At 35.3% G+C, this 26,886-nt stretch overlaps 1 protein-coding gene across 3 annotated transcripts in view; it reads right to left on the bottom strand.

Annotated features, from left to right (window-relative positions):
• SAMSN1 (SAM domain, SH3 domain and nuclear localization signals 1) overlaps positions 1–26,886 on the bottom strand; it is a 110,089-nt gene that overhangs the window by 34,221 nt on the left and 48,982 nt on the right. Inside the window, exon 1 of one of the 3 annotated variants that reach the window (XM_041734719.1) lies at positions 14,745–14,878. The exons of the other annotated variants lie outside the window; for them this stretch is intronic. Coding sequence (XP_041590653.1) covers positions 14,745–14,801 — 57 coding nt within the window. The 5' untranslated portion in view covers positions 14,802–14,878. Of the gene's footprint in view, positions 1–14,744; positions 14,879–26,886 lie in introns of those variants that run through there. 3 annotated transcript variants of the gene reach the window in all.

Here is a 26,886-nt window from a genome sequence, read left to right as displayed (position 1 = left end):
GTAAAACACAACTGGAGCAGAGAAACATAACTTTCAACAGCAACATTTTAACCCTGAGTAAAGGCCACCCAATACTCCAACATATATTGGTGCTCTAAGTATTGTTAATGTAGATCTGGACTCTTAGAACAAAAGTTAGTTTACTTGATCTCTCTGGTTCAGCATCTTTTCTGTCAACTGCAAAATATCTAAAGGAAGTGGAATTCTGATTCCACTATAGTGTTTTGAAGTTGTGTCAGAATTTCCACGTGAAAGCTTTACTTTCAGAAGCTGATGTGCCACTAGAAATATTTTTTTGCAAATTGAAACTGCCTCAAAGGAAAGAAACTAGAACCCCCACTAAAAAAAGAATCAATGTAAAATGATCCATAATCTATAAAAGTGGTTATTCATATCAACCTATTTAATGTAACAAAACAAGTTTTGAGAGTAAAAAAGACTCAGATATTTAAAATTTTCAATTGTACCTCTGCATGATTTATTACTGTATGTTATGATTTACATTACATCCATAGATTGTAAGTCATTCTGAAGTTTTAAGAATTTAACAGAAATTAGAATATTCTATTTTAGTTGAAAAGAGTTTTTTAAATAAATAATACTGATATGTCTTAAATATATTTTTTTCAGGTAAAAAGCCTGACATGGCAAATGTTCAGTCACTTGATATCATCAGTTCTTACAAAACCCTATAGAATAAAAAGGAGATTAAAAACTGTTAAAAATGTGACCATGATCAGACTACCCTGAACTACTCAGTTTCTTATCTTCCCTATTGTAAAACTTCTGCTTGGCTTGCTCACTCCCAGACTATTGTTATAGCACACGGTCTATTCCTTCATTCTCTTTCTCTAACTACTAAATGGTCTCTCTTGATCCTCCTGGAATTGTTTCATTATACCACTGCTTCCATGAAACTTTCAAGAATTTCCCCAGGGAACTCATGTTCATAGCTGCTGTAGCCCGCAGTGGCTTCTCTGCCTGCTTTCATGCTGGAAGGCAGATGTGCCAACCAAAGTCTCTCTCTGCTTATATCCAGTTGCCTCTGAGGACCTGCTTTGATTCTGCCTTCTGAGCCATCCACCTGCACTCTTGGAAACGTTTGCTCACTCTGGGGAGTTTGGACACATAATGCAAAATGCAATATGCCACACACACATTCTTTCAGCCTCCACATCTGCTCAATTCTTTCCTGAAATCTCCATTGTAGCCATTTATGTTCATCACTGCTAGTTAAAAATGTGCTTATGGCCACATTCCTGAGCCAATGCACTAACAGGCAGCTTCTTAGTACCCAAACTCTTGCCTTTCCAGTCATCTAACATCACACATAGAACTAATTTCCCAAAAAATACCAGTTCTTATCATTGCATTCCTCCCAAAATATTAAGCTTGCTCCACATTGTTATGATGGTTACTGAGGATCTGTTCCATGCCCAAGTGATTTATCTGTGATTATCTCATTAAAAAGACACAATCACCCTCTGAGATAGGTCTTGATTTCTCCAGTTTACAGATGAGGAAAACTAAGGCTCTGAGAGTTTAAGTACCTCTTCCTTAGTCAATAAAATAAAGCTCAAACTCAGCATGCTGCACTTTCATGATTCTCCATGATATCAGGTAATGGTACAGTCTGATGTAACAGAACTGGCAGTTCTGGCTGGTCAGTGTGGACACATTCACTTATGCTTCTAACTTGTGGCTCATGTTATTTTCTTGGTTTTTGTTTTTTCCAAGGAATGTCCTTCCTCTTTTTTCCCCACCTATTCAGATCCAGTCCATTCTTCAAGGGCAGGATTCAGCCCCACCTTCCATATGACATCACAGGCCAATGCTTCCCTAGATTAGCACACACTGATTGCTCCTGTTAAGCACTGTAAGTTCCTATGCAGAAAAATGCTACAGTTGTGAGGCTTGGGAAAACCACAGCAGATGACAAACCCCACATCCCTCTTCAAGTTACGTGTCCAAAAGCCATAATTTCACAGCTGACACAAAAGCAAATGATAACTCAATCATGTTATAGCCAAGGAAGATGATTTGCTGATGTCTAATTAGAGACTATAAGATGTTGCACTATGCAATTCAACATAAATATATTAAGTGGCTCTATGGTTAAACTTTATGCTGGGGGTCAGGCTGTCTATATGAATAAGCAAGAATCTATCCTGGAGGAATTTGCACTCTGTTGGTGCCATCAACCAAATAACTTCAATCCCTAAGAGCTAAATAGAACCATATTCAAATGAATGGCATACAAATATAGAAGCAGTTACTAAGATCAGATTATACTTATTCATAAAATAAATGAACTTAATAATGTATAATAGATGTTAACCTGGAAATCTATATTCATCCATTTATGAATACTTATTTTCACTGACTACATAGTACATGAAAGACATTTTGTATACATATGCCTGTACCTTAATTATTTATAGTCAGTCTAAAGAAAGATGTGTTAAAATGATGAGAAATTTTTAAATCAGCTGAAATCAATACAGTTTGAATTTGCCTAAAAAATTATTTACCCTAAGAGATTATATAGTTGTTAACTGAGGGGCCCTTAGAAATCTCCAAGCCCAAAGATGGTGATTGCTAAAACTTTGATAAAGTAACAAAAAGATGAAAACAACAAAAAAATACACATACCGTATATTAAATGGAACAGTAGAGGACACAAATGTGTCTATTACTTACTGAGCTCTTCAAGGAAGAGACAAGTTGTTTCTAGTGAACGTAATTTTGGTCACTATTAGTGTTGTGTATCCGATACAAGAATATTTCACTAGGATTTATTCCATCTCCAGCACAGATAGTTTGTTAAAAACTTAATAAGGAGCTATATGGAGCAGGGTTCTGAAGCCACTTTTAGGGTAAAGAGGTCATGATTAACTGTGTCAACAATGGTTACAGAAGATAGTGTGTGTTTTAGGGAAGATGGTGAGGAGAATAAGGAATTATAGGTAACATATTTGATGTATTTACCATTTCTACTCTAAGTAAGTAACTTGCCTGAGCAAATTTCTCATTGCTAATTTTGTTTTCTAAGTACCTTGAGAGAGAGAGAGAGAAGACGGTATCAAAGATAAATGATTCAGGGCAGCCAGGGTGGCTCAGCGGTTTAGCGCCGCCTTCAGCCCAGGGCCTGATCCTGGAGACCCGGAATCAAGTTCCACATGGGGCTCCCTGTATGGAGCCTGCTTCTCCCTCTACCTTTGTCTCTGCCTCTCTCTCTTTCTGTGTCTCTCATGAGTAAATAAATAAAATTTAAAAAAAAAAGATAAATGATTCAAATTTCAAGTTATAAAAATATGCATTATCCTTCCATAAATTTAGATATTAGCTTTCTATTATATGCATATTAAGTTTTTCCTACTTATAACCAAGTATTAAATATTTTAACCGTTGATGCATAATTATCAACTATTTTCATCCTATAACTAAACTTCAAAAACAAGTAATTTTGCAAATAAACTATAAATAACCCTTATATAATATATATATCTGTATAAATAATCCTTGTGTGTATGGTATGGCTGACAGAAGAAGATAATAGTGACTAGGATGGTAAAAGAAGGCAACAGTTATTTAGGAAAAGAATTATTTTTTTACTTTTTTTTTTTCTTAAAGTAGACTCCATGCCCAGTGAGGGGCTTGAACTCACAACCTTGAGATCAAGACCTGAGCTGAGATCAAGAGCTGGATGGTTAACCAACTGAGCCACCCAGGTTCCCCAGAGAAGAATAATTTTCAAGTACTAATCATAACAAGCCTTCCTATATTGACCATAATCTTAAGTATCAAAATTCTGGTTTTCTTAACAAATGCCTTGTTCTTCTATTCTATCTTTTAATGAAATTATACCATATGTACTATATCTGTACTATATGTAGCATCATTAACCTTTTTTTTCTTTTTCAACAACTGGAGATAGGAAAAGTCTTGGAAATGTTTAATTAGCTGACACGTAATGGAAGAATGTACTTTTAAGTCTGTTAAGATACTTTTTAACAGACTTAATAGTTGAATGTTGACTAAACTTTAGGTTCCTGAATAATTTCCTAACATATTTACCCATCAAATGTTTATACCACTAAATCCAGTTATTCCATTTTAAAAAATAAAATCCTCACAAAACAAATATTCATTGTTTTAAAATCATTGTTAAAATAAAGGAGTGAAAATTAAGTTGGGAAATAGAATCCATTGAATAAACTTCCCCATCAAATTCTCTGGAACAAAAACTCAGTTACTTCCATTAAATGTCCTCTGCATTCACATGGCCTCTGGGTACATAATAACCTTTCTAAAGGTCTCCTCAAGGGATATTTTAGTCATGCAGTGATCTCCTTGAACACAAGTAATGACAAACAATAAGCTAATTCTCAAAAAGTTTTTTTTAAGTCATTTTTACTACTTTTAAATGAGTATGTTTGATGCATGATTTTGGTCCCCCTGATTAATGGTCACCGCCAGCCCAGCTTCTGGAGTTGTAATGTTTCCGTGAGCTTCCCTCCAGCAGAGCTCGACCATTAATCCAGTGGCATATGTCAGCTCAGCAGAGCAAGGTCACTCTTCTGCTTCAAGGGGAACCTTTTTAGAAATAATAAAACTGACAGAAAGTTCTTTTTTGCATGCTTTATGCCACCTGAGGTTGAGTGCTGCAGTTAATATCATAAAGCTTATAAACATTCCCATCTCAGGCAGCACCCGCTGCCACTATGGTTAGGAATTTAAACGTTTTTTCCTTAGTAAGAACAGACATGTTTATGTGGGGCAAATATACAGTATGTAATCCCAAACAAGGAAAGAATGGGTGGAAAAATATAGTAGTAAGTTCATGTTAGGATATTTGGAAGAGACGTTAGGGTTCTATAACTTCCTTATTAACAGTTACATTCTCCTTTCAGCAAATTTGGATTTGTCTATATAAATATTTCATAAGATTGAGGGGTTAATAGTGGTGTTGAAATGTAACAGCAGTAGTAGAAATGAACTCAGTTGATGCTAATTCATAAACTAATGTCTGACAACTGTAGAACATTTATCTTGGAAGGAATTTTCTTTTTTAAAATTACAAATACACTATAATTATTTGTTTTATAGGTAATGGCTGCTTTAAAATTCATAAATAATTATAGTGAGATATTCGTAATCTTAAAGTAGCTTGAAACGTAGATGGCCTAACTTAGAAGATTATGGCTGTATAATAACTAGCAATATAAAGACCATATTCCCATAAGCATTATAAAATTTATATATTTAATTACTCATTTTGTTACTTGTACTTAATTAAACATTTAAGGTTGTGTTGCTGTAACCATATGAAATATTCAGAAAAAAAATTACCAAATATCCGGATTAATGCCTAGATATATCACTATATGTATAATAAAATAGAATTTACTATAAGGTCAACTGGCCTTAAATCTTATTTTAAGAATTTAAATTATTTAAATTATGAAACCTATAGAAAAGAAACTTCATTATTTATATTTAATTGTCTTCATTGTATATATGTGGAGAAAAGGTGTGGCCAGATGGTAATTTAGGCTCATCCTTTCTAGGAAGCCAGTTCCTTGGCCGTGTCTCCATGTCCAATGTCAGGCCCTCACTTCATCAGGTACAGAAACTTTATTTTTCAAGATTTCTGAAATAAACAATCTCTGAGGGACTGACTCATAAATGAAACTAGTAAGATACCAAAAATGGCAATGCCAAGTATTGGTTAGGTATGAGAAATTCAACTGTCAGGAAGAATGCATTTTCTTGTTGACTTATTGAAGAGTTTTCTCCCCTGAAGGAAACATTATATGAGACATGAGATTATTGTTGGAAGTTTGTTTCGTTAGTGTAGTAAAGCCACACTGAGTAGGTGATATCAAGGGCTACAGACATGAAGTTACAAAGCCTGAATTACTTATCCTACCTAAGTGAGCAAGTCTGCTGAGCCAAATGGATTTTTTGTTTCAGCTGATGTAACATTGTTCTACCGATAGGCACATTTCTACTCTCCTACTCCTTTCTAGGCTTCCGGCAAAGAAAGCCCCTTTGCTATTTTTTTTTTAACTTCAATCATATTAAATTACAATGGCTGATTATTGTTTTGTTTCATTATATTCTGATTCTAAAAACGGTTACATTGCTTTATGTGGGTGTTGCCCAGATCTTTGTCAGCTACCCATTTGTAAACTATGTCCTGGAGTAGAGTACTTCTTTAGATGACTAATATTATCCATTAGTCATTCCACACCCATTGTACACACATTGAGAAATCACGACTGTGTTCTACATTATAAATGTTTTTGGCAATAGCCAAAGTTTAATAGGAACCACATGAAGTCTGAAAATCAGACAGACTGAATTTAGTCCCCCTTGTTCCCCAACAAAAACTTCAGGGATGTAAATATGCATAAGGTACATCCCCTGTTCTTGATGGTAACTCTGGTAGGGAGGGCATATTGGAATAAACTGTGTTATAAGAAACAACAGAGGTGTGGAACAGGCACTGTGAAAACAGAAAGGTGGGTGAGATTATTAATGGCATATGTACTATGTGCTAGAAAATTTCCATATAGTAATTCAACTAAATCTTCACATTCAACCTTACATGACATGCTTTAATATACTCCTTCTTCAGATAAGCATACCAAGACTCAAAAGGAGTTTTAAATAAAAGGTTCAAGGTCTCCTAGTTAGGAAATATCAAAATAGGACCTCAAAACCAAGTCTATATGACTTCAGCTCATGGTTTCCATTGCTCTGCCAGAATGACCTCAAAAATACTACTTTGGGCTAAGTGGTGGAGGCTTTGTTGTGGGTTTAACAGTCCAGCTTGGTAGATGATGTTAATGTATAGCCAGAAAGCTACTGTCCAAGGGGGTAGAACAGATGTTTTACTTTCATTTTCAAGTGATTCTTAATAGAGTCCTAGTGGGATGTAGCAGGTAAGTTTGGATGGAAGGAAAGAACAAGGAAAAAGACTGGACAGTGCGGGTAAAAGGGAGCCACTGTAGTGAGGTGAGTGGGGCAGGCAGAATGAGGATACTGGTCAACTGGAAGTGAAGAGGGATCTAAGGTAATTGGAAGTAAGGAAACAGGTGATAATCAAATCCTCACTTTCAATTAGTAGAACTTCATGGACTGTATCATGAACTGAATTTTTATTTTCCCCAAATTTGTATGCTCAAGACCTAATCCCTGGTACCTCAGAATGACTATATTTGGAGATAGGGACTTTAAAGAGGTAATTATGTTAAAATGGGGCTGTTAGGGTAGGTCCTAACCCAATTCTACTGTTGTCCCTAGAAAATGAGATGTCTTTAGAAGATGAGATTTGGACACATAAAGGGAGACAGTAGGGGTGTACATGGACAGAGGGATGACTAAGTGAAGAGGAGCGATGAGTGGCCATCTGTAAGCCAATGAGAGAGGCCTGGAACAGATTCTCCCCTCATGACCCTCAGAGGAAACCAACCCCACAGGAGCCCTGATCTTGGACTTCCAACATCCAGAGTTGTGAGACAATACATTTCTGTTATTTAGGCCACCCAGCCTGTTGTATTTTGTTATGGAAGCCCTAGCAAACTACTGCAGGTGAGGTGAAAACTTCTAAAGCTCATCACAGGGGAGAAAGTAGACACAGCCAGCTGTGCTGACAAATGGCTCTCTCTATGTATAAAAGAATCACTTTGTCTACCTCTAGAGACAGCTTAAAAACCTCTTCTATTTTTATTAATCAAATCTTAATGTAGGACATTTTTGTTCTCTGCTAAGAAGCTAATTATGAATGTCTTGTTTCTAAAAGTTCACCTAAATCCTTAACAGTAGAAAGGAAGAGAAATGGATCAGTTTGGTAATGCTAAATTTGGAAACTTAGATGTGTAGAGTATGGAGTTAATTTCATTAGAAAAAAAACCCACAATCTTCAGGGATAATGAAGCCATTTGTCTCCACGTAAGGCAAGGAAAGATTAAAGAGATGTGTCTCATTAAATTGATTTTTAACAAATCCAGTGCATTGGTAGTCAAAGTAGTGACTTGATACTCTTCCTATAGGATATAATATCCAAATTTCCAAAGAAAGGGAGGTTACACTTGTGTCATTCTCCCTGTCATTTGTCTCCTGAATTTTCTATATACTGTATGGACACTGTTATTTTCAAGTTTAGCCCACCTATTTGGCCCCACCTTTTTTTTTTCTATTTGCTTGCAATACAACTTGATTATATATTCATATTCTATAAAATGGGAAAGCTAGAATGAATTAGTGCTTTGGAGAAAATTTTCAAGGCTAAAATTATTTAACTCTTTCAAACAGTTAAGCATAATGAAATGAGCAAATTGTTAGTTCATCTCTCCTGATTTGAGGTGCTCTGAAAATGAAAATTAAATTCAAAAGAAAAATGTAGTTTGGAGAATGAGCAGAAAATTTGGGGAAGTGGCATGTCAATTTTGGGGTGAATTTCTGGTGGCTGTGACAGAGAAATATAAGCATTTCTTGTGGGAATGTGGGCACCAATTAGAAGCAAGAACAGTATAGGGCAGTGGCAGCCTTTCTGTTCACCATCTTTTCACAACATGTGGTATGGCTAAGTTTCCTGTACATATTCAACTGGATGCAATATGTACAAATAGATCCCAAATTACCATCTTCTCAATATCCACCCTGCTGCTCCCTTTGTTGAAGCCACCGCTATCTCTTTTCTTAGTTTCTGTAAGAGCCCCCTAACTGATCTCTTCTCTATTTTCTAAGTCCTTTCAGTGTATTTGAAAAACAAAAGACTGAATAAATCCACTAAAATGTAACCCAGATTCTTCTTTTCTCGAAACTTTTTCAATACTAGCCCAAATCCTTATAATGACCTGGAAGCCCTCTGTGATCCTACTCTTTGTGAACACTCTTTCCCTGTGCATTCTGTTCCTCTGTTTTCTCAAACACACTAGGGGCACTCTGGTCTCAAGGATTTGGGGCTTGCCCTCCCTTCTTCCTGGAATATAATTTCATCAGGCAAACTCATGGCCAGCTCCTTCAGTTCCTTCAGGTCCTTTTTCAAATATCCCATTCAGCACTTATCATTAGCTAGCATTCTGTATATTTAACATACTTAGCTTGCTTTTTGTATGTCATCCCCAGTAAGTCAGTTCTTTGAGGACAGGGATCTTTGTTTTATTCACCACTGTATTCCCAGCATATGGTCTATACTGTCTACAGTAAGCACTCATTAGATAAATTTATTGTATTGAAGAATGAATGAATGAATGAATGACCTTCTAAATCTTTTGAAAAGATTAATAAAAAAATTTCTAGATTGGGTAACTAAAAATTCTTGATGCTCAGGCACATTCTATATTAAGTAATCAAAATATTTGAAGATGGAATCCAATCATTAGTATTTCTTTTTTTATAATAAATTTATTTTTTAATTGGTGTTCAATTTATCAACATACAGAGTAACACCCCGTGCGCATCCCGTCAAGTGCCCCCCTCAGTGTCCGTCACCCATTCACCCCCACCCTCTGCCCTCCTCCCCTTCCACCACCCCTAGTTCGTTTCCCAGAGTTAGGAGTCTTTATGTTCTGTCTCTCTTTCTGATATTTCCTACCCATTTCTTCTCCCTTCCCTTATATTCCCTTAAAGTTATTCCATGGTTCAAATGTGCAACCTAGGCTGAGATGTGAACACCATTTCCAAACTTTAAAGTGCTCACAAAACTCCAGGTATCTTGTTACAATATATATTGTGATTTAAGGCCAGGAAGTCAGCACTTGTAACAGCTCCTAAAATGTCAGAACTGCTGGTCCGTATGATTACACAGAGCAGCAAGCACTTAGAACCATGTTCAACTTGACTTTGGGCCCTACAATACCTTTTAACACGATCTATGCTCTGTTTCCTCCTGACTTGTTTTGTTTTAGTTTTGGATCATAATTTATTTTAACTATTTCTCAGAAAATAAATGTGGCATAAATGCTAAATACATTAATAAGAGAACTTTTGGGAAGATTTCTTTTTTGGGTGTGGAGGGGAATAACAACCATTATTGACAGCCATCATTTTTTAAATGGAAAATGTGAATTTAAAATATTACCTACATTGTGTATCACATATCTTATTTGGGGCCACTTGGTTTGAAAAGCCAGAACATTTGACTGAATTCATCTAAATTAAAGTCTGAAATCACACACCAGATGAAGAAACAAAAAGAAGTAATGGGGGAAATCCATAAGTTTAAGAAGAAGGAAAGCTATCCCCTATAATCTTTTTTTTTAAAAGATTTTATTTATTTATTCATGAGAGACACACACAGAGAGAAGCAGAGATACAGGCAGAGGGAGAAGCAGGCTCCTCACAAGGAGCTTGTTGTGGGACTCGGTCCTGGATCCTGGGATCACACCCTGAGCTGAAGGCAGCCGCTCAACCACTAAGCCACCCAGGCATCCTTCCTCTATAATCTTGAATCAAAAAAAATTTTCTTCTTCATCTTTATTTTTTGTTTTTTACTAGCTATGATACCTTGAGCGAAAGATTTCATATCTATAGGACTGTTTTCTTTCGAGTAAATTGCAAGGAGAAGGCCATAAACCCTGAGTGTTAGTGTCTTGTAACTTGTTAGTGTCTGGCCTTAAGTAAGCACCTATGTATGTAAACATCTCTTCCCCATTCTTACACCTGGTTAAGTAAGAGTTAAAATGTATCTCAGCAGTCTTGATAGGAAAAGCAATGAAGAAAGCTCTTTAATGCCACAACTATGTGTCATCCTTGTCTAGGAGCATAAATTTGCACAGCGGGCAGTGCAGTGAAAACAGCTCATAATCAACTCATCACCTCTCATCATTGCGAGGATCAAATGCAAATGGGAAAGAATGCCACTTCAGTCATTGCTAGTGAAAATTAGCATCTGTGACACTAATGGTGTCTCATTTAGTATGTATTTTAGATTTAAAAATACGGTAAAAGAAAAAAAGCTATTTCCAGAACTGCCATTATTCCAGTGTTTCCCTTTAAAATAACAGTGGTGTTTGAATCTCCTTTACTTAAAAAAAAAAAAATCCTGTTAAAATTTATTAACACAGATCATTAATCCCAGCCGAATAAAGGCCAAGTTGTTCTAATTACAGTTCCAAAGTTTCATTTATCTATTCCTTTTTTATTTTTGAAGTTTCTACCATATTCCCTGAGCTGGAACAAAGGTCTATGGTTATGTAATGGTGGGCCTCTCCAGAGATTCTTATATAACATTTGTTATATTGCAGTCCTTAAAATAAAACTTAAAAATGAATTACAGTTGCATTTATATACATACATACAAACTTTTGGATGTACACACTAACAGATTTAGTGCCAAGAAAAATGAAAGTACACTGTGCTAATGAGTGTCCATACTTGAACCAGGATACATAGAGTAGACTCAAGGAACTCCATTCACTTTATAAATATTTATCAGGGGCCTACTACATTGAAGGTGGTATGCTAGATGCAGGAGGGAGATATATGGTTATACTTAATAATCTCAATATTAGGTCATGATTTTTTTGACAATTTGAATATTTTAAAAGCTGTTTTTGTTTTTATAGTTCTGAGTATTTACGCTGAAGTGGACACCTGGAAGGATTTTGTTGGTGGAATTCTTGTACCTAATCAGAGACAAGAATAGAGGACTTCTAAATTCCTTTCCAACCTAAGGAGGCTCTTAAACATATGCTCTCCCTGCTTTCCATAAAATGTATTTGGTAGGGCAGCCTCGGTGGCTCAGCGGGTTTAGCGCCGCCTTCGGCCCAGGGCCTGATCCTGGAGACCCAGGATCCAGTCCAACATCAGGCTCCCTGCATGGAGCCTGCTTCTCCCTCTGCCTGTGTCTCTGCCTCTCTCTCTCTCTGTGCCTCTCATGAGTGAATAAATAAAATCTTTAAAAAAAATGTATTTGGTAATTAAGACAGAAGTAGGAGTAATATCTACACTACAGTCCTATGCTAGTAATGACAGCATTAATAATTAAGACCAGGAGTACTGGAAATTGACATATGTATGTCACATCACAGTTTTACTTTTCATCTGACTATGTATCTTTGCTCAAGTTAATTAACCTCTATGCCTTCCCATCTATGTAGCTAAATAAGAGCGATTCACAGAGTTGTTAGAAATATTGAATAAATTAGTGTACAAAAAGCTCACAATTAAAAAAAAATTAAAAACCAAAAAACAAAAAGCTCACAATTAATAGAGAAAATAAAATAAAACATTTCAGTTAGAAAAAGTCACAGAAAATTATGTCCTATAATTTAAGCATTTATAGAATGTAATGACGTCATATCTTTTCAAATCCGAATCCTAGATATGCCTAAAATTTTAAAAAATCACTATCAGTAGTGGGCACTAGTGATGAGGAGGCAGAGACAAATTTCAAAAAGCAAAGTACAGAACCTTGCGTGTATGTCAAGTAAAGCTATTTTTCAGTGATGAATCTAAATGTAGAGTACTTAGCCACTATTCATCAAATTTCTTTATTAATTTGGAATTTACCTATATACACCACAGAGAGTCCTGAAACACAAATTAAACTTGTTGGAACTTATTAACATTCCGGTATACATAATGGGTTTCTTTTGTAGTAACTTTCCAAGGCTTTCCTAGTTTCTCTTATACATTTCTGGTCTTACTCCCTTAACTTACACTATGAATCCCATATAACAAATATGAGTACAATTGGTCCTATTTATGAGCTATCTGAAGGAAAGATCCCATACCAAAAATGGAGAAATAGGTATAAAGAATGAAAAAGATGACATGTTCATGATACAATTAAAGATGGTAAAACTGTATTTTAACATGTGTTTTCATTTTTTTTGAGTCACAGACATGCTATTGATAAGTCTTGTGACGTTAAGAGAATAATCATTTTGTATGTAGACTCATAATATCTATGTTATATTTTATATCCATGAATGTTTTGAACTTTCTCACAATTATAGGACCTACTTAAAAATACTGATAACAAAGTCCTTCTCCATTGGTTTCCTTTCCAAATTAACAGTTCCATATTTTTTAACTGAGGTGATATTAGGTATACTATGCATTCACCATTTGAATTGGGTACTAGGCCACCTAAACTATAACACACAAGAGTTAACATAAACTAGATAATTCAGTAATAGGTCCCTCATTTTTTTAAAAAAAGTTTTACTTATTTATTCATGAGAGACACAGATAGAGAGAGGCAGAGACATACGCAGAAGGAGAAGCAGGCTCCATGCAAGATGCCCGATGTGGGACTCGATCCTAGGACTACAGGATCATGCCCTGGGCCAAAGGCAGGCACTCAGCTGCTGAGCCACAAGGGGATTTCTCTTCTTTGTTTTAAATGCTGCCTTCATCTCTTTGATGATAACAGTGTGGCTGAACTATTCTTTTTATTGCCAGAGAATTCTCGTTTAGTTTTAAAAACCTTTACGATCTCCCTAAAACCTAGTATTGTCAACTCAATATTAGTTACATTTTAATTGAGTAAATTCTATATAAAATTAATCTTAAACATAAAAATGATGCTTTTAGAATTTTTTTTCTCTTTGGGAAATGCTGCTATGCTTCTCTTTGGGAAACGCCCCATATTATATTAGGGGAAAAGACAGAAATCATGATACATTATCCAGCTGTATTTTTAACTAAGATGGCTGCCTAAGTTTTTAAAGATCAGAAATCATTTATTTTTTAGTTTCCTTCAGACAGGTTGTATAGTAACTTGCAAAGACTTATAAAATATTGACCATTGTTCAATGCCACATCAATACAGAAGTTCACAATCAATTCCCAACTTCTTTCTCTCCAAATGGGTGCCAAGCAAATAAAGACCAATAATAGATAATAAGTCAGTCCTCTGAAAAGACGTCTGACCTCAGCTATAGTTCATTCACAAGTAGATCAAAAATATTATTTATCTAGGGAACTCAAAAAATGTACAAGTATTGGGGAAAAGCTTTGAACCCAGTATTTCATAGTTTCTTTCACTTTATTAATGAAACTAATTTAGAGTTCTACAGTACAATCTGAATTTTGTCATCTCATGCTCTACTTTTTTAAAAAGTGGCAATTATTGTTAAGACAAAAATAGCCTAACATTCTAAATAGAACCAATTTGGCAAATCTATCAATATATGGGGTTTTGATACTTCCTAAAATATAACCCAATCCTCTCTCTAGTGAAGTGTTAGTTCAAGCGAGAGTTAGGAAAAATAATCTTTTCAACAAGCTATCATATTTTAATACAAAAAATGAAAAAAGCAAATATTTAGTATAAACATCTCTATTTTACAATTTCCTCATAATTAAACGTATTATGAGAGCTGAACACATGACGGATAAAATGCAGTCAGTCAAATAGACATTGACAACTTTATCGTCATTAAAAACGTTCAAGAATGTTTCATAATATCAATCTTTAAAATAGAGACCACCAAATTGATTTCCGTGAAGTTGGATCTGAGCTCAAACTTCAGTTACAAATGTAAATGATCAAATATACACTATATGGTAAAATTACAGAGAAAATAATTGTCTAGATATTATTTAACACCTACGTTTGCAATTCAACATTTTTCAGACTTGCCATGAGGCGTTCAGCCCTAGAGTTGAATTGATTTATGACTGACAAGAGAAGAACAGTGCGTGTGTGTGTGTGCGTGTGTGTGTGTGTGTGTTTATTCTATTAAATGATTTGGTTTTGTTTGTGTATAAAATTACCTTACCTTTGGTTTTTGATGTTTTTCCTTCTCTGAAACATTGGATGGTTTTCTCTTCAGCATTTTGAACTCAGACTGCTCCAAGCAAGTGCACTTTCTGTTGTTACAGAAACAACTGAACGCTGTCAGCACTGTGTCTGTCTGTGATGTACAGCAGATAAGTTTGAGCCCAGTGACCTGCCACTTCCTCCTTTGGTCGGGATATGGCTTCACATCTACATGGGTAAAGTTTTTTTTTTTTTTCTTTTCTTTTTTTTTTTTTTTCAATGGTAATTCTTTGGTAACTCCTGTTCTGTATCTGTTGTCTTCTATGAGGTAGATTCCTAAATCTCACACTTGGACATGCCTGTAGTTATCATTAGGGCCATAAGGATTCAAAATAAGGATTTTTTTTTTTTTAGTTTATATGAAAATAAAAAAATCTATAACACACTCTGATAGAGGGAGGAAAATATCTGAGCCAATAAATGAAATAAAACTTGAGATGTGGGTATTTTAATACTAAAAAAAATGAAGAGAATACTCAGGGTAGTCAGTTTCATACTTCTAAGTAAACTTTATGAGATGAAATAAAGTAGACTTTATACAATACTAATCTTTTTTTTAAAAAAGATTTTATTTATTTATTTGACAGAGAGAGCACAAGCAGGGGGAGAGGGAGAAGCAGGCCCCTGATAAGCAGGGAGCACGATGTGGGGCTTAATCCCAGGACTCTGGGATCATGACCTGAGCTGAAGCCTTAACTGACTGAGTCACCCAGGCACCCCAATAAACCAGACTTTATACAATACTAATCTTACTTAAAGCATGTATGCAATGTACTTAAGAAACAGTATGAATGAAATTCATATAAATAGGAATATGACTTCAGGATTCAATGATTGCGCATATTGTTACTTTTTAAAACATTACTATGTTGTCAAGACCTGATTAATATGAAAATCAATGAAACAGAACCCTGCCTTAACTAGATGTCTTTTCTGCTACAGATTGCAATGCTGTCTACTGATAATTGCTAGCCTAGCGATGATCCAATGGATCAATGGTACCTTCAAATGAAGCATCCAGTCTCTATTTAATAGGCCTGGAATAGAGCTAATATGGCTTAGAGAGAGACTTTTCTCATCAAACTAAAGGGTTTAGCATTTTTATTATAATGTCAAAACCGAGATACCCAGAAAGTAAAAGCAAAAAGTTCAAGCTTTCTTGTTAATTAGGGATTTACCAAAGGAAGACATGCGGAATGTCTAAAAGTCCAGTTATATTAAAACAGGCTTGTTAGAAAATCAACCTAGATTTCCATTTATCAAACCCCTGGGTTGAAAAGCAGTGGCACCATATTCTTAATGAGCAGCTTCTCTGGATAAAACCCAAGCTGACTTTATTTCTCAGTCTTCCCTCATACCTGTGAGCTGCCCCTTCCTGAGGCCCAGTTATAAGTGTTCAAATTTCACTAATCATTTAATGAATATTAAATTACATGTTATAGTGCTGTTTGACAGTATATTATGCCTCTTGACCAGCTTAAAAATTGTTTATGTCCTATAATAGAATTAAAGACATTTAAGATTTAATCTTAAATCTTTTTAAGATTAAAAGACATTTAATCTTAAGATCTTAAGATTCTGGTTAATATGCTGCTTCTCCTAGATATTAAGAGCAATTATATTTTTAGGAATTATCAGACTGGTATTTTCAAAATAACACTGAGGGCTCTGAGGTTGGGTAATTCCCTAGAGGCCTGACTTAGGTTTAGGCAGTGACCTAAGTATATTTTTGTTTCATTTTTTCAGGAATTGAAAGTCATGTAAAAAATATATTTCTTCTGAAACATTTGCACCCTCAGTGCCTCCCTTTCTTTACCTGGGAATAGAAATTTAATTCAATTCTGGAGTTTGATCAACAACATAAGAATGATAGTACCTGCACTTACTATAGTAATAGAGTTCAGGTGAGAATAAAAGGAAATATCAATAAAAAGCATACATATTATATGACTTAGCATTTAAATAATGTTTAATGACAAGAAATGTTTGTTGATCTTAAAGAAGTATGAAATTTCAAATAGTTTGGGGTGGTGTTTGCTATCAATTATGTTTCTACAATGATATAAAAGAATAGAGAACATTCACATTCATGGTGACACATGTGGACTAGACCATCTGCAGTTTTAAGAAGTGTTACACTCTAGCAATTTGCATAAAATCTCAATTTATGATCTCTAGGCACTTTACCATCATTAACACTAAGAAATATTTTAAAATTGCAGTAAAATTGGAATCTTTTCCTTCAGAACTACAGATGGGAAAAGCAATTTTCTAACCTTCTCTACTACCCAGGAAAAATATTTTCTGGAGATATTAAAAGACATGTGAAATCCTATCACAATCTATGTTAAATGACTTGGTCTTCAAAAAATCTTAGGTGGTAAGGTAGCAGCAAGTGTTTTTTCTTTTGCTTCTGTTTTTTTAATGAATTATCTACTGTGTTATGGAATCTTAGGGCCACTAGGATATTTAATGAGTAATCAAAATGACCCAGCAAATTCGAAAGTCAAAGGTAGGACAAGAATGGGATAAAGAGTTAGTATTGAACACACCTAACTCCCTATCATGATTAAACCACTAACCCACATGTTGCTTAAGACATGTTCTGAAGCAGGGAAATTGCAAAACAACAGTCTGTGTGCTTTGTTTTCACAAATTACCTTAATGGTCTTAGAACCTGGGCAGGGTGAAACTTGGGACTTTGTGGCTTATATTTAGGTCACTATTTCTGCGTCACAGAGAGTGAGTCAAAATTTTAAAGAAATTGCAATCAAATAGCTTTTGGGGTATATTTTAGGAGAAAATGAAGTAATCATTAAAGAGTTGTTTTAACAATTCAACAAATATTTATTAGTGGACTGCTAATACATGAATTATCAATTTCAAATCAGAAAAGTATAGGTGAAAGATTCTGATTTCTTTATTGCCTGAGGACCTCCATTTTTCTTTGCTTTCTGGCAAAGTCCTCAGGTTGAGGACTGAAATTACAAATTTTTTGATTAATCATAGTCTATACTTCAGACACTTATATTTGTTCAATAGAAGGGGGTGTTTTTAAATCCAATCTTTTAAAATGGGACCATAATCCCCACACCACCTTAATGGGTACCTGGACTCAAATACCTGGACTTTGTCACAGCAAATCTAATGCTTCTGTGTATTACTGGGGTGACCATGACCAAAAGCTGTTTTAGTAACTATGACTTAAAATACTCCTGACTATACCTCAAATGCATTGTTGGAGAAGGACAACAGAGAAATATCTTCTGAGAACTTGAAAAATAAGAGACATAAGATTGTCATTGTGAAGTACAACTCTGAAATTAACATTTAATGTAAGATAGATTATCTTATAGAAAAATGGATTGCATTTCATCTGGGTCTACAGAATTTAGTCACTTGTGATAAAGAAAAGAAAGAGTCAATCATAAAAACAAGTTAAACTCGATTGTTTGGTTTTTCTTTCTGGCTCCCGAAAGCAGGTTTCTCTCTATAGAATAGAGAAGGGAAATTTATAGAAAGAAACCCAGTGGGGCTGCTGTGTTCTTGTCTGTTTATGGTTGTTGGAAGTGGAGACTATCCTACAAATCCTAACTCTACTCAGGATTTCTTGAAGCAAATACAAATATCGATCTGATGAAGTTCTTGCAGTTCTTTCCTCAATAATTCTGTTGGTAGTTTCAAAGTCATTTTGGCCATATAAAACATACTGAGTGTTGTACTCCCCAGATATTTAGCTTATTCTTGCAATATAATGGATAAAACACCTCCTCCTTGTTTAGACTTGGGTGTTTACAGAGAAATGGTGGTATGGATATCCCCCAGACCTACAGTGGGGATGAAGGTGGTGGGGATGGGGAGAGGAATGGTGATTCTCTGTAAATCTCTTCCATTTCTTCACTCTCTGAGGTCATTTATCCATTCCATCTCTGGAGTCCCTATTTACTAACCCTTTCTGTAAGGGACCCACCCCCTTCCCTAAGCTCTTGAAATCTCTCCTAATGTCTTATTAATTAAAAATCCTTACAGTGACTTTTCTGCTTTGCCCAGGGATCTGCTTTACAGAATGAAGAAAAGTTGATGAGGAGATAACTGGGAAAAGAGAAAGTTCTGATCCTACTAACAGGAGCTGTTAAGATGATGGGAGGTATAGAGGTTTGTTTTTCCCAATGAGGCCTGAAATTAAGCATACGTATCACAAGGATTATATTCTTCCAGGAACTCATATCAAGTCTATATTAGAAATTAATTTTTCACCTATTAATTTCTCCTTGTGATATGATGCTTTACCTGAGTTTTGTAACAGAGTTCTCATACATTTATTAACAGTGATAGGGTGAAGACCAAACCATTTAGGAAGGTGAGAAGAAATCTTACTCATTTTGCTTCACATAGAGAAAGGAATGTAACAGATGCAAATATTTGGTAGAGCTTCAGTGAACTTCGAGTATCTTAATTCTCTTACAAGATAATCCATCATATGGAGATGGATGCATCAAGCAAGTTTAGTTGAATTTCAGTAAACAATATATTTGTCTAACTGCTTCTCTTTATTTTTTTATTTTAAGCTCAGTGAGTAACGTTCTAATGATGATTTGGTTCCTTGGGTAGGTCTGTTTACAAGAGCAAATGCATTGTTCAAATGGACATCAAGTACCTGAAAATCTACACTTGTATTTCTTACTATAAATTAATGAATTGCCATGGTGCTTAATTGGAGTATGTCCCAAGAAAGGATCTACTCTTGATATCCTCAAAACTATCCTTCTGAGAGAGAAGGGCTGCTGGTCAGGCCCTAGATACCTTAGGAAGCCTCTTGAGAGAGAGTCTTGTGGCCTGTGATACTATTTCATATTTTAAATTTCCCAAAAGATAATCAAGCAAATTATCTCATTATCTTAATTGTAGAATAAATAGAGAATAGAGATAAATAAAAAGGACGAGTGGTCTAAGATAAATGGGGAACCTAAAGAATCATACAGTAAGAAACTGCCTTGAAAGAGACAAAGAACGTCTTAGATCATATCTTTGCCTGCCTGGCAAGATGTTGGAAAACAATATAAGAGAATACTTAGTAAACAAAAATTAAGTGTACCAGTTCCAAAGTGACAAAAATAATTAGGGGAACTAAATTCAAAATAAGTGCAAATTATTCAGATTATTAAATAAATTATAAATATATACTTTCTAGGTGGTTACCACAAGTAATAAAATAAAGTTTTATTTATCTATTTATGATTCAGAATTACAATATTCATGAAGTAATCTTATTCTCAAAGTTGATAATACTAATGAGTATCAATTTTGAGTGCTTATTATACGCTTAGCATTATGCTTAGTCCTTTACCCATAATTCCCATGTAATCCTTAGAAAATCTCCATGTGCTGCTCTAATGTTACCATCCTCAATAATAAGGCGAAGTTAGGTAAAGTGTTCTAGTTTGCACAGGTAGGAAGTGATAGAATCATGATTCAATCCAAAGCCTCAGCTCATAATCATCATTCTCTATCATAGTTATACCTTTGTGTATTTAAAGACCTGCTATACAAGAGAAGTGATTTATTTGGGGATTAGGTTCTAAATGGTAAAGGCTGAAAGAAGAGTAATGCTTAGCTCCTAGTTGGAGACAGTGTTTAAACATTATGTGTGTAAAAGAATTTGAAACCAGTAAGTGTGCAAACATCTAAAACCCTCTTTAAGACTCAGAACCACAGGGGCATCTGATACCACTTCATTTTCCTACTTTAACCCAAGCTATCTGTTGTGACTCTAAGAAGAGTTAAGAGCCCTTCAATGCTATCTTTAATAATAATCTCATGCTTATAAAAATCAGAGTAGGAGCGCAAATTAGACGTGTCCAGATTTTGTCAAATTCCCTAGGTTCCGAAGTGCCCTGATGATGGCTTTTGATAAAGTATTATTTTTTTTTAAGATTTTATTTATTTATTCATGGAGACACAGAGAGAGAGAGAGGCAGAGACACAGGCAGAGGGAGAAGCAGGATCCATGCAGGGAGCCTGATTTGGGACTCGATCCTAAATTAGGCTGGTGAGTTTTTGATGTTTAAATATAGATCATACTTGTAACTTCAAATGCTCAAATATTTCGGGTTTATTCTTTCCTCTGTTCCAAGGTGGTCTGGTTATTCTCTAAGTATACAAGACTGAAGCTGAAATGGAACTTCTCAATCCTCTCTTGATTTGGATACTCTGTAGCCTGAGTCTCACATCTTTAATGTTGTCTATGCTCTCATCTGCAGAAATACACTTCCTAAGTGGAAGTGTTCTAGATCCTTCACATGTGAATGCTATTTTGACTGGAAATAGAATTCTAGCCTCATTTTTTTCCTTAGAATTAATAAGGTCTCTCTCTTATTCTTTAAATTCTACAGTTGTTATTGAGAAGTGTAATGCCATTGTGATTCTTGGTTTATCGTATCGAGACTCTTTGTCTTCCTCTATATTTCACATTTATCCTTCATATGTCCTAAAATCTCATATTATGTGCCTTGATATGGCTTATTTTTACATTCTCTGTACATTTTATTCAGTAGCTCTTTCAAAATGGAAACATACAACTTTCTGGTCTGTGTTTTTTTTTTTTTTTAATTTTTATTTACTTATGATAGTCACAGAGAGAGAGAGAGAGAGAGAGGCAGAAACACAGGCAGAGGGAGAAGCCGGCTCCATGCACCGGGAGCCTGACGTGGGATTCGATCCCGGGTCTCCAGGATCGTGCCCTGGGCCAAAGGCAGGCGCCAAACCGCTGTGCCACCCAGGGATCCCTGGTCTGTGTTTCTTTAATAAATTCTTAATCTCTTTTTTTCTGTTCTCTCTGGAAATCTAATCAGTCCATTTTAGACATCCCGGATGTCTTAGAATTCCTGAAAAGATTCATGGGTAAACAGAAGAGGAACATAAAATATCTGGAATACCAGCATAGCTATCAGAAGGAATTAGAAAGGCTGACTTCGAAGGAAGGCATATCGGAACAGTTTGGTGAAGCATCAGGCAGACAGGCTTAACATCCGAAGGTAACACAGCAAGTCTTCCATCGTAGTAGTTCCCAAAAGCAGCTACTTAAAAATCTGGATCTCTATTTGACAGAAGACTGCTTTACTTTTAATAGTATCCCAATCTTCATTGTCGTACATGGAAATAAATTGGTTTTGCATTAGAAAAAAAAAAATGATGGATACTCTCATTGTTTTATACGTCTCTGTTTTCTATTTCTTTTTCATTTTCGTGTTGTTGTTTTTTGTTTGTTTGTTTGTTTTTTACTTTCTAGGAAATTCCATTACTTTTTCTACTAAGGAACTAATAATCATTTTTAATTATAATATTTTATTTTGCAAAAGTTCTGATTCCTTTTTCACAACATTCTGTAGTTTTATTTTTAATAAAGCATTAAAAATGAAATCAACTGTTATTAAAAAATATGGGCAATCTTAAAAATAATAATTAATAAAACTATTAAGTGAAAAGAAACATTCCAAAAAGAATTACATGTAGCATGATGCTCTTAAAAAACAAACAAAGACCCCAAAAACAAAAAACAAAAAGCACATATACACAGTTTGAAAAAAGAAAGAGTAAAGAACATAGCATTTAGTATAATGATTCACTCAGGGTAGGGGATGCAGCATTGATAGATATAGGTTATTTTTGAGGTCTTATTTTGAGGTTTTATTTCAGAGGTATATTTTAATAATAGTATATTATTAAAACTAACTAAAGAAAGTGGGACTTGGGTGCCTGGTTGGCTCAGTTGGTTGGCCATCTGCCTTCAGCTCAGGTCCTGATCCCAGGGTCCTGGGATTGAGCCCCACATCAGGCTCCCTGCTTAGTGGGGAGCCTGCTTCTCCCTCTCCCTCTGTTTGTGCTTTCTCTCTGTCAAATAAATAAATAAAATCTTGAAAAAAAGAAATAAAGTCTTGAAAAACATTCTGTTCTTAATTCTTGGTAAGGGGGTAAAATATACTAGGTAAGAAGATGCACTTGTAGACTACCTGAGTTCAAATCCTGGCTCTGCCATTTAGTAAGATGCTCTTGGCAAGTTACTTGGTCTTTTTATAAAATGGACATGATAGTAGTGCATACCTCAAAGGGAATACTATGATGATTAAGTAAGATATTATTATAAAATTAGTAAAAACATGTCTGGCATGAACTAGACACTAAGAACTAAATATATACATGGACTATGTTCTCTTTCTGAGGTTATTAATTATCATTAATTTTCTTTTCCTTCTGTCCCTTTCATTGTCTTTGTTTTTCTCTGATTTCTTTCTTCATTTGCTTTGATCTCTTTCATCTTTGAGGCTTTCTTCAAATGTCTAGCTATCTTCAGCTGCTGGTACATCCCAAAGAGCATGGTATGAAAATCCTCACTAGAAACCCTGTGAATGGGTGGCTTTATTAGGTGATCAGGCAACAAAGAAGCCTTTGCGCAGAAAACCCACAAGGGCAGTTTCTGGAGTTCTATTCTCTGAGATCATTCAGGTTCACAGGTACAGTAATCCTGTCCTGGGAGGGCTGTGGGGGAGAGGAGGTAGCTTTCTTGAAGTTTTCAAATGCTGAAGCTCTCAGAGAATCTTTGGTGCACACTGACTCACTGCACTGCAGCATGCTTTTCTGCAGGTCCTGAGACTGCCACTTGCTCCAATCCTTCCTCCACATTCCATTGTCCCTGACACTAGCTGGCATCTCTCCTCTCATCTTTTTATTTTATTTTATTTTTTGAAAATATTTTATTTATTCATTCATGAGAGACACAGAGACAGAGGCAGAGACATAGGCAGAGGGAGAAACAGGCTCCCTGTGGGGAGCCCAATGCAGGACTCGATCCCAGGATCCCAGGATCAGGACCTGAGCCAAAGGCAGACTGAGCCACCCAGGCATCCTTCCTCGCATCTTTTTACCAAGTGTTTTTGTTGATGTGGGTTTTCATCTTTATAGTAAATGTATACAGATAATACAACATATTTAAGCAAAGTCTAGTTTTGTCAACTGTGTTTCTTCACATTTTTATCATCTTTGATTCTCATTCTGTCCTTTAAAACATTTACGTCTCTTTACCTTATTTGCTAAGCTACTAATTATATGGAACATCTAATAACAAAAAAACAGATCCCTGTCACTACTACTCCTACCTTATAGTTTTTAAGATTGACATAGGACTTGGCTACTGGCATGACATGGTAGAAAGAAGCCAGGCCACAAACATGAAGCTTTTCCATGGCAAGTCTATTCTCACATTTAAGTATTTGGCTCTCTAGACATTTTCAGATTCTTTCCATAATCACAGAAATACTGTATCTTGTGAAATAGTTTGCCTTTTAATTCTTTATAGACAATATAAAAATAAAAAAACTTACATTTCATTAAAAATCTTCAAAGTAATTTTTCAACTAAGAGTATAATTCAGTATCGCCTGAATCATACCTCATTAGGCTGAAAGGCAATTCTGTCCATAATACAATACTGACCAAACAAATTGAACTAACTTTGCACAAAAGTATATTTTAATTAATTTTTATCTGAGCACATGTAAAAAGTACTTCCTATGTACTATTAAAATCCTCTGCTTAATTCATACTTCTTTCCTCAGAAGCACAAGAGGAAGGTAGACTGTTCTGATCAATAGACCATGGTTTCCTGTCTTTACCTACTGAAGAAAAATGCAATTAATAGAATATTGCTGCAGAGATATATGTGAGTTCCTTTCCTCAGAAAAGCTATTCTTAAACGGAAAGAACAAAATCATTTCTATTTCCTTTCTATCTTCACTCATCAGAAAAATTTGCAGCAAATTCAAGAGTGACCAGTTTTTCAGACCTTACCATTTGAAACTACACTAGAACTATAAAGCTATAGGAGACAGTAACTGAATACCCTATCTATTTAAATAATCAAAATCCTTTATGTGATCTTCATCCCCTCATTGGTTACAGTATAATTAGTTTAACTATGATATGCAATTAGACATACTTTACTTGCATATTAGTTTAATTACAAAAGAAGTAAATAAAATATGATTGTGGTATTGCTTTTAAAATGTTGCTAAAGTAAAAATGTTTACCACAGCAAAATCAAATTTCATAGTGTCATATATATACATATACACACATCACATACATATGCATATTTATGTGCATATATATGTATACATTTATGTGTGTATATATGTGATATGGATGAATATACACATGTATATGTTCACTTGTTGGAATTCCTTCTTTCCTTCTTAAAAAAAGGATAATGGAAGAGCCTCTTAGGAGATCAGGTACATTGTAAATAGATACACATTGTCCTCCCTGACCCAACACACACAAAGTAAGGTTTCCACATAAAGTATGTGGAGTGAAGCACAGCTCTTTAGAATCCCTCCCCCTGCCCCCCGCCCAGCATTCTAATTTTAAAGCATCTGTATTTGTCGTTTCTGGGAAGGGAAAAATTAAGTGATCATTTCAGGACTCTACAAGTGTGTTACCCATAACTCAATTGTATTTTCCTTTCTATCAAGAAAAATTTCCATAACATTTCAGCTATTCTTTTGAGAAATGAAAGAAGTCTGGTTTTCTTTGTTTATCTGTGTAGTACAGTGAACCAGATAGCCAAGTTAACATCTGTGCCCTATTGCTAAGAAAAATAAATAATTAACTGAAAACCAATAGTTATTTGGAGAGAATATTGGATTCTCTGTTTATTTTCAAAGGCACAGAATTCTAACCACCCAAAGTGGCCCTTACAGCAATTATGCATTCTGGTGACTAGTCCTCTGTTGGGCAAGCCTGCCTTGAGGTCTGCTTTTCCTCATGCCACCCATCCTTGGAGGCCCTGTGATGTTATGAGAACATGTGTCCTTTGGAGAACTGACATAGATCTGAATTTCAGACACGCTATATAACGCTATATATAAATGGGGCCTTACATTTGACTTCTCAAAGTTTCAATTTCCTCTTTGGTGAAAGGGGAAAATATTTCCTCTTGAAAGTTGTTAAGTTTAAATCAGAAAACATGTATAAAATTCTTGACACAAAGAAGGTCTTAACAAACCTAGTTTCATTCTTTCTCCTTCAAATACCAAGGTCGAAACACATGAAATCTCTAAGGATTCCAGCCCCCCAGCCCTCATTCTGGGCTGTGGTCACAGTGTGACCCAACTTCCTGGTAACATGTTTAGCCTCTGATTTCCAAAGCCCGTGCATGATGTCCTTGCTAGTTTAACCTGATGTTCTTTCATTGTCACATGTTATAATGATATTTGAATATGCTATTTATCCTTTGCCACCAACTAGGGGAAATTTCTACAGGGGAATTCAGTTCTGCTTTCACTTACAGTTGGGGATAAGCATTTAACTGTGGATTTGCAAATGTACTTAAAACAAACTCCATACTCTTTCTTATGCCCAGAATATGGGAGTGTTCCCCTGAACATCTCTGGCCTTTGCATATCTGTATTGGTCTCCTCTTTTCTCTGACCTGGTCATGTTGGTCTTCTTACTGTGCTTGGACATATCATTTATTTGTTTATTTGTTTTGGTTACCTAGAAGGCAGAGGCCAGGCCTACTGCTGGCACTAGCATACAGCCTGGAAGAGAGAGGCTTAGGAAGCGTCTGTTGAATGGATGACAAGACTGAACTCTATATAGGTTTACACACTTTAGGGGCCATCTCCTTGGATTGACAAGTATCAGGATAAAAATGTCAGAATTCATACCCCTAAAAACCAAGAGGGATTAATGGCAGGCAGAATAAATGTTTAATTGGACATTATCAGAAAAACGTCTTGCAAAAATTTTGATACATACAGACTACAAACTTCTTCATAAAATACTTTCTCCTTTGTGAAGAAATGTATAAGGTATGTCAACATACCTCCTAATGATGATAATGATCTATTATTGATTCATGTAACATTCTTTTCCAAGGCTTGAGCACCTTTTAACATAAATTATTTTACCCTAACAGCTTTCCTATGAAGTACTTATCCTGATTTTATGCATATGGGAAACTGATTATTTGAATTTCCCCTTGTACCAACTCAGCCTCTGATTCTAGCACTTGTAAGTGAGCCTGTGAGCTTTCCTGCAAAACAT

This window comes from Vulpes lagopus, chromosome 20 (genome assembly GCF_018345385.1).
Source record: "Vulpes lagopus strain Blue_001 chromosome 20, ASM1834538v1, whole genome shotgun sequence".
NCBI classification, from domain to species: domain Eukaryota; kingdom Metazoa; phylum Chordata; class Mammalia; order Carnivora; family Canidae; genus Vulpes; species Vulpes lagopus.
The sequence above is the reverse complement of the archived record's forward strand: the minus strand, read 5'-3'. Positions and strand labels throughout refer to the sequence as shown.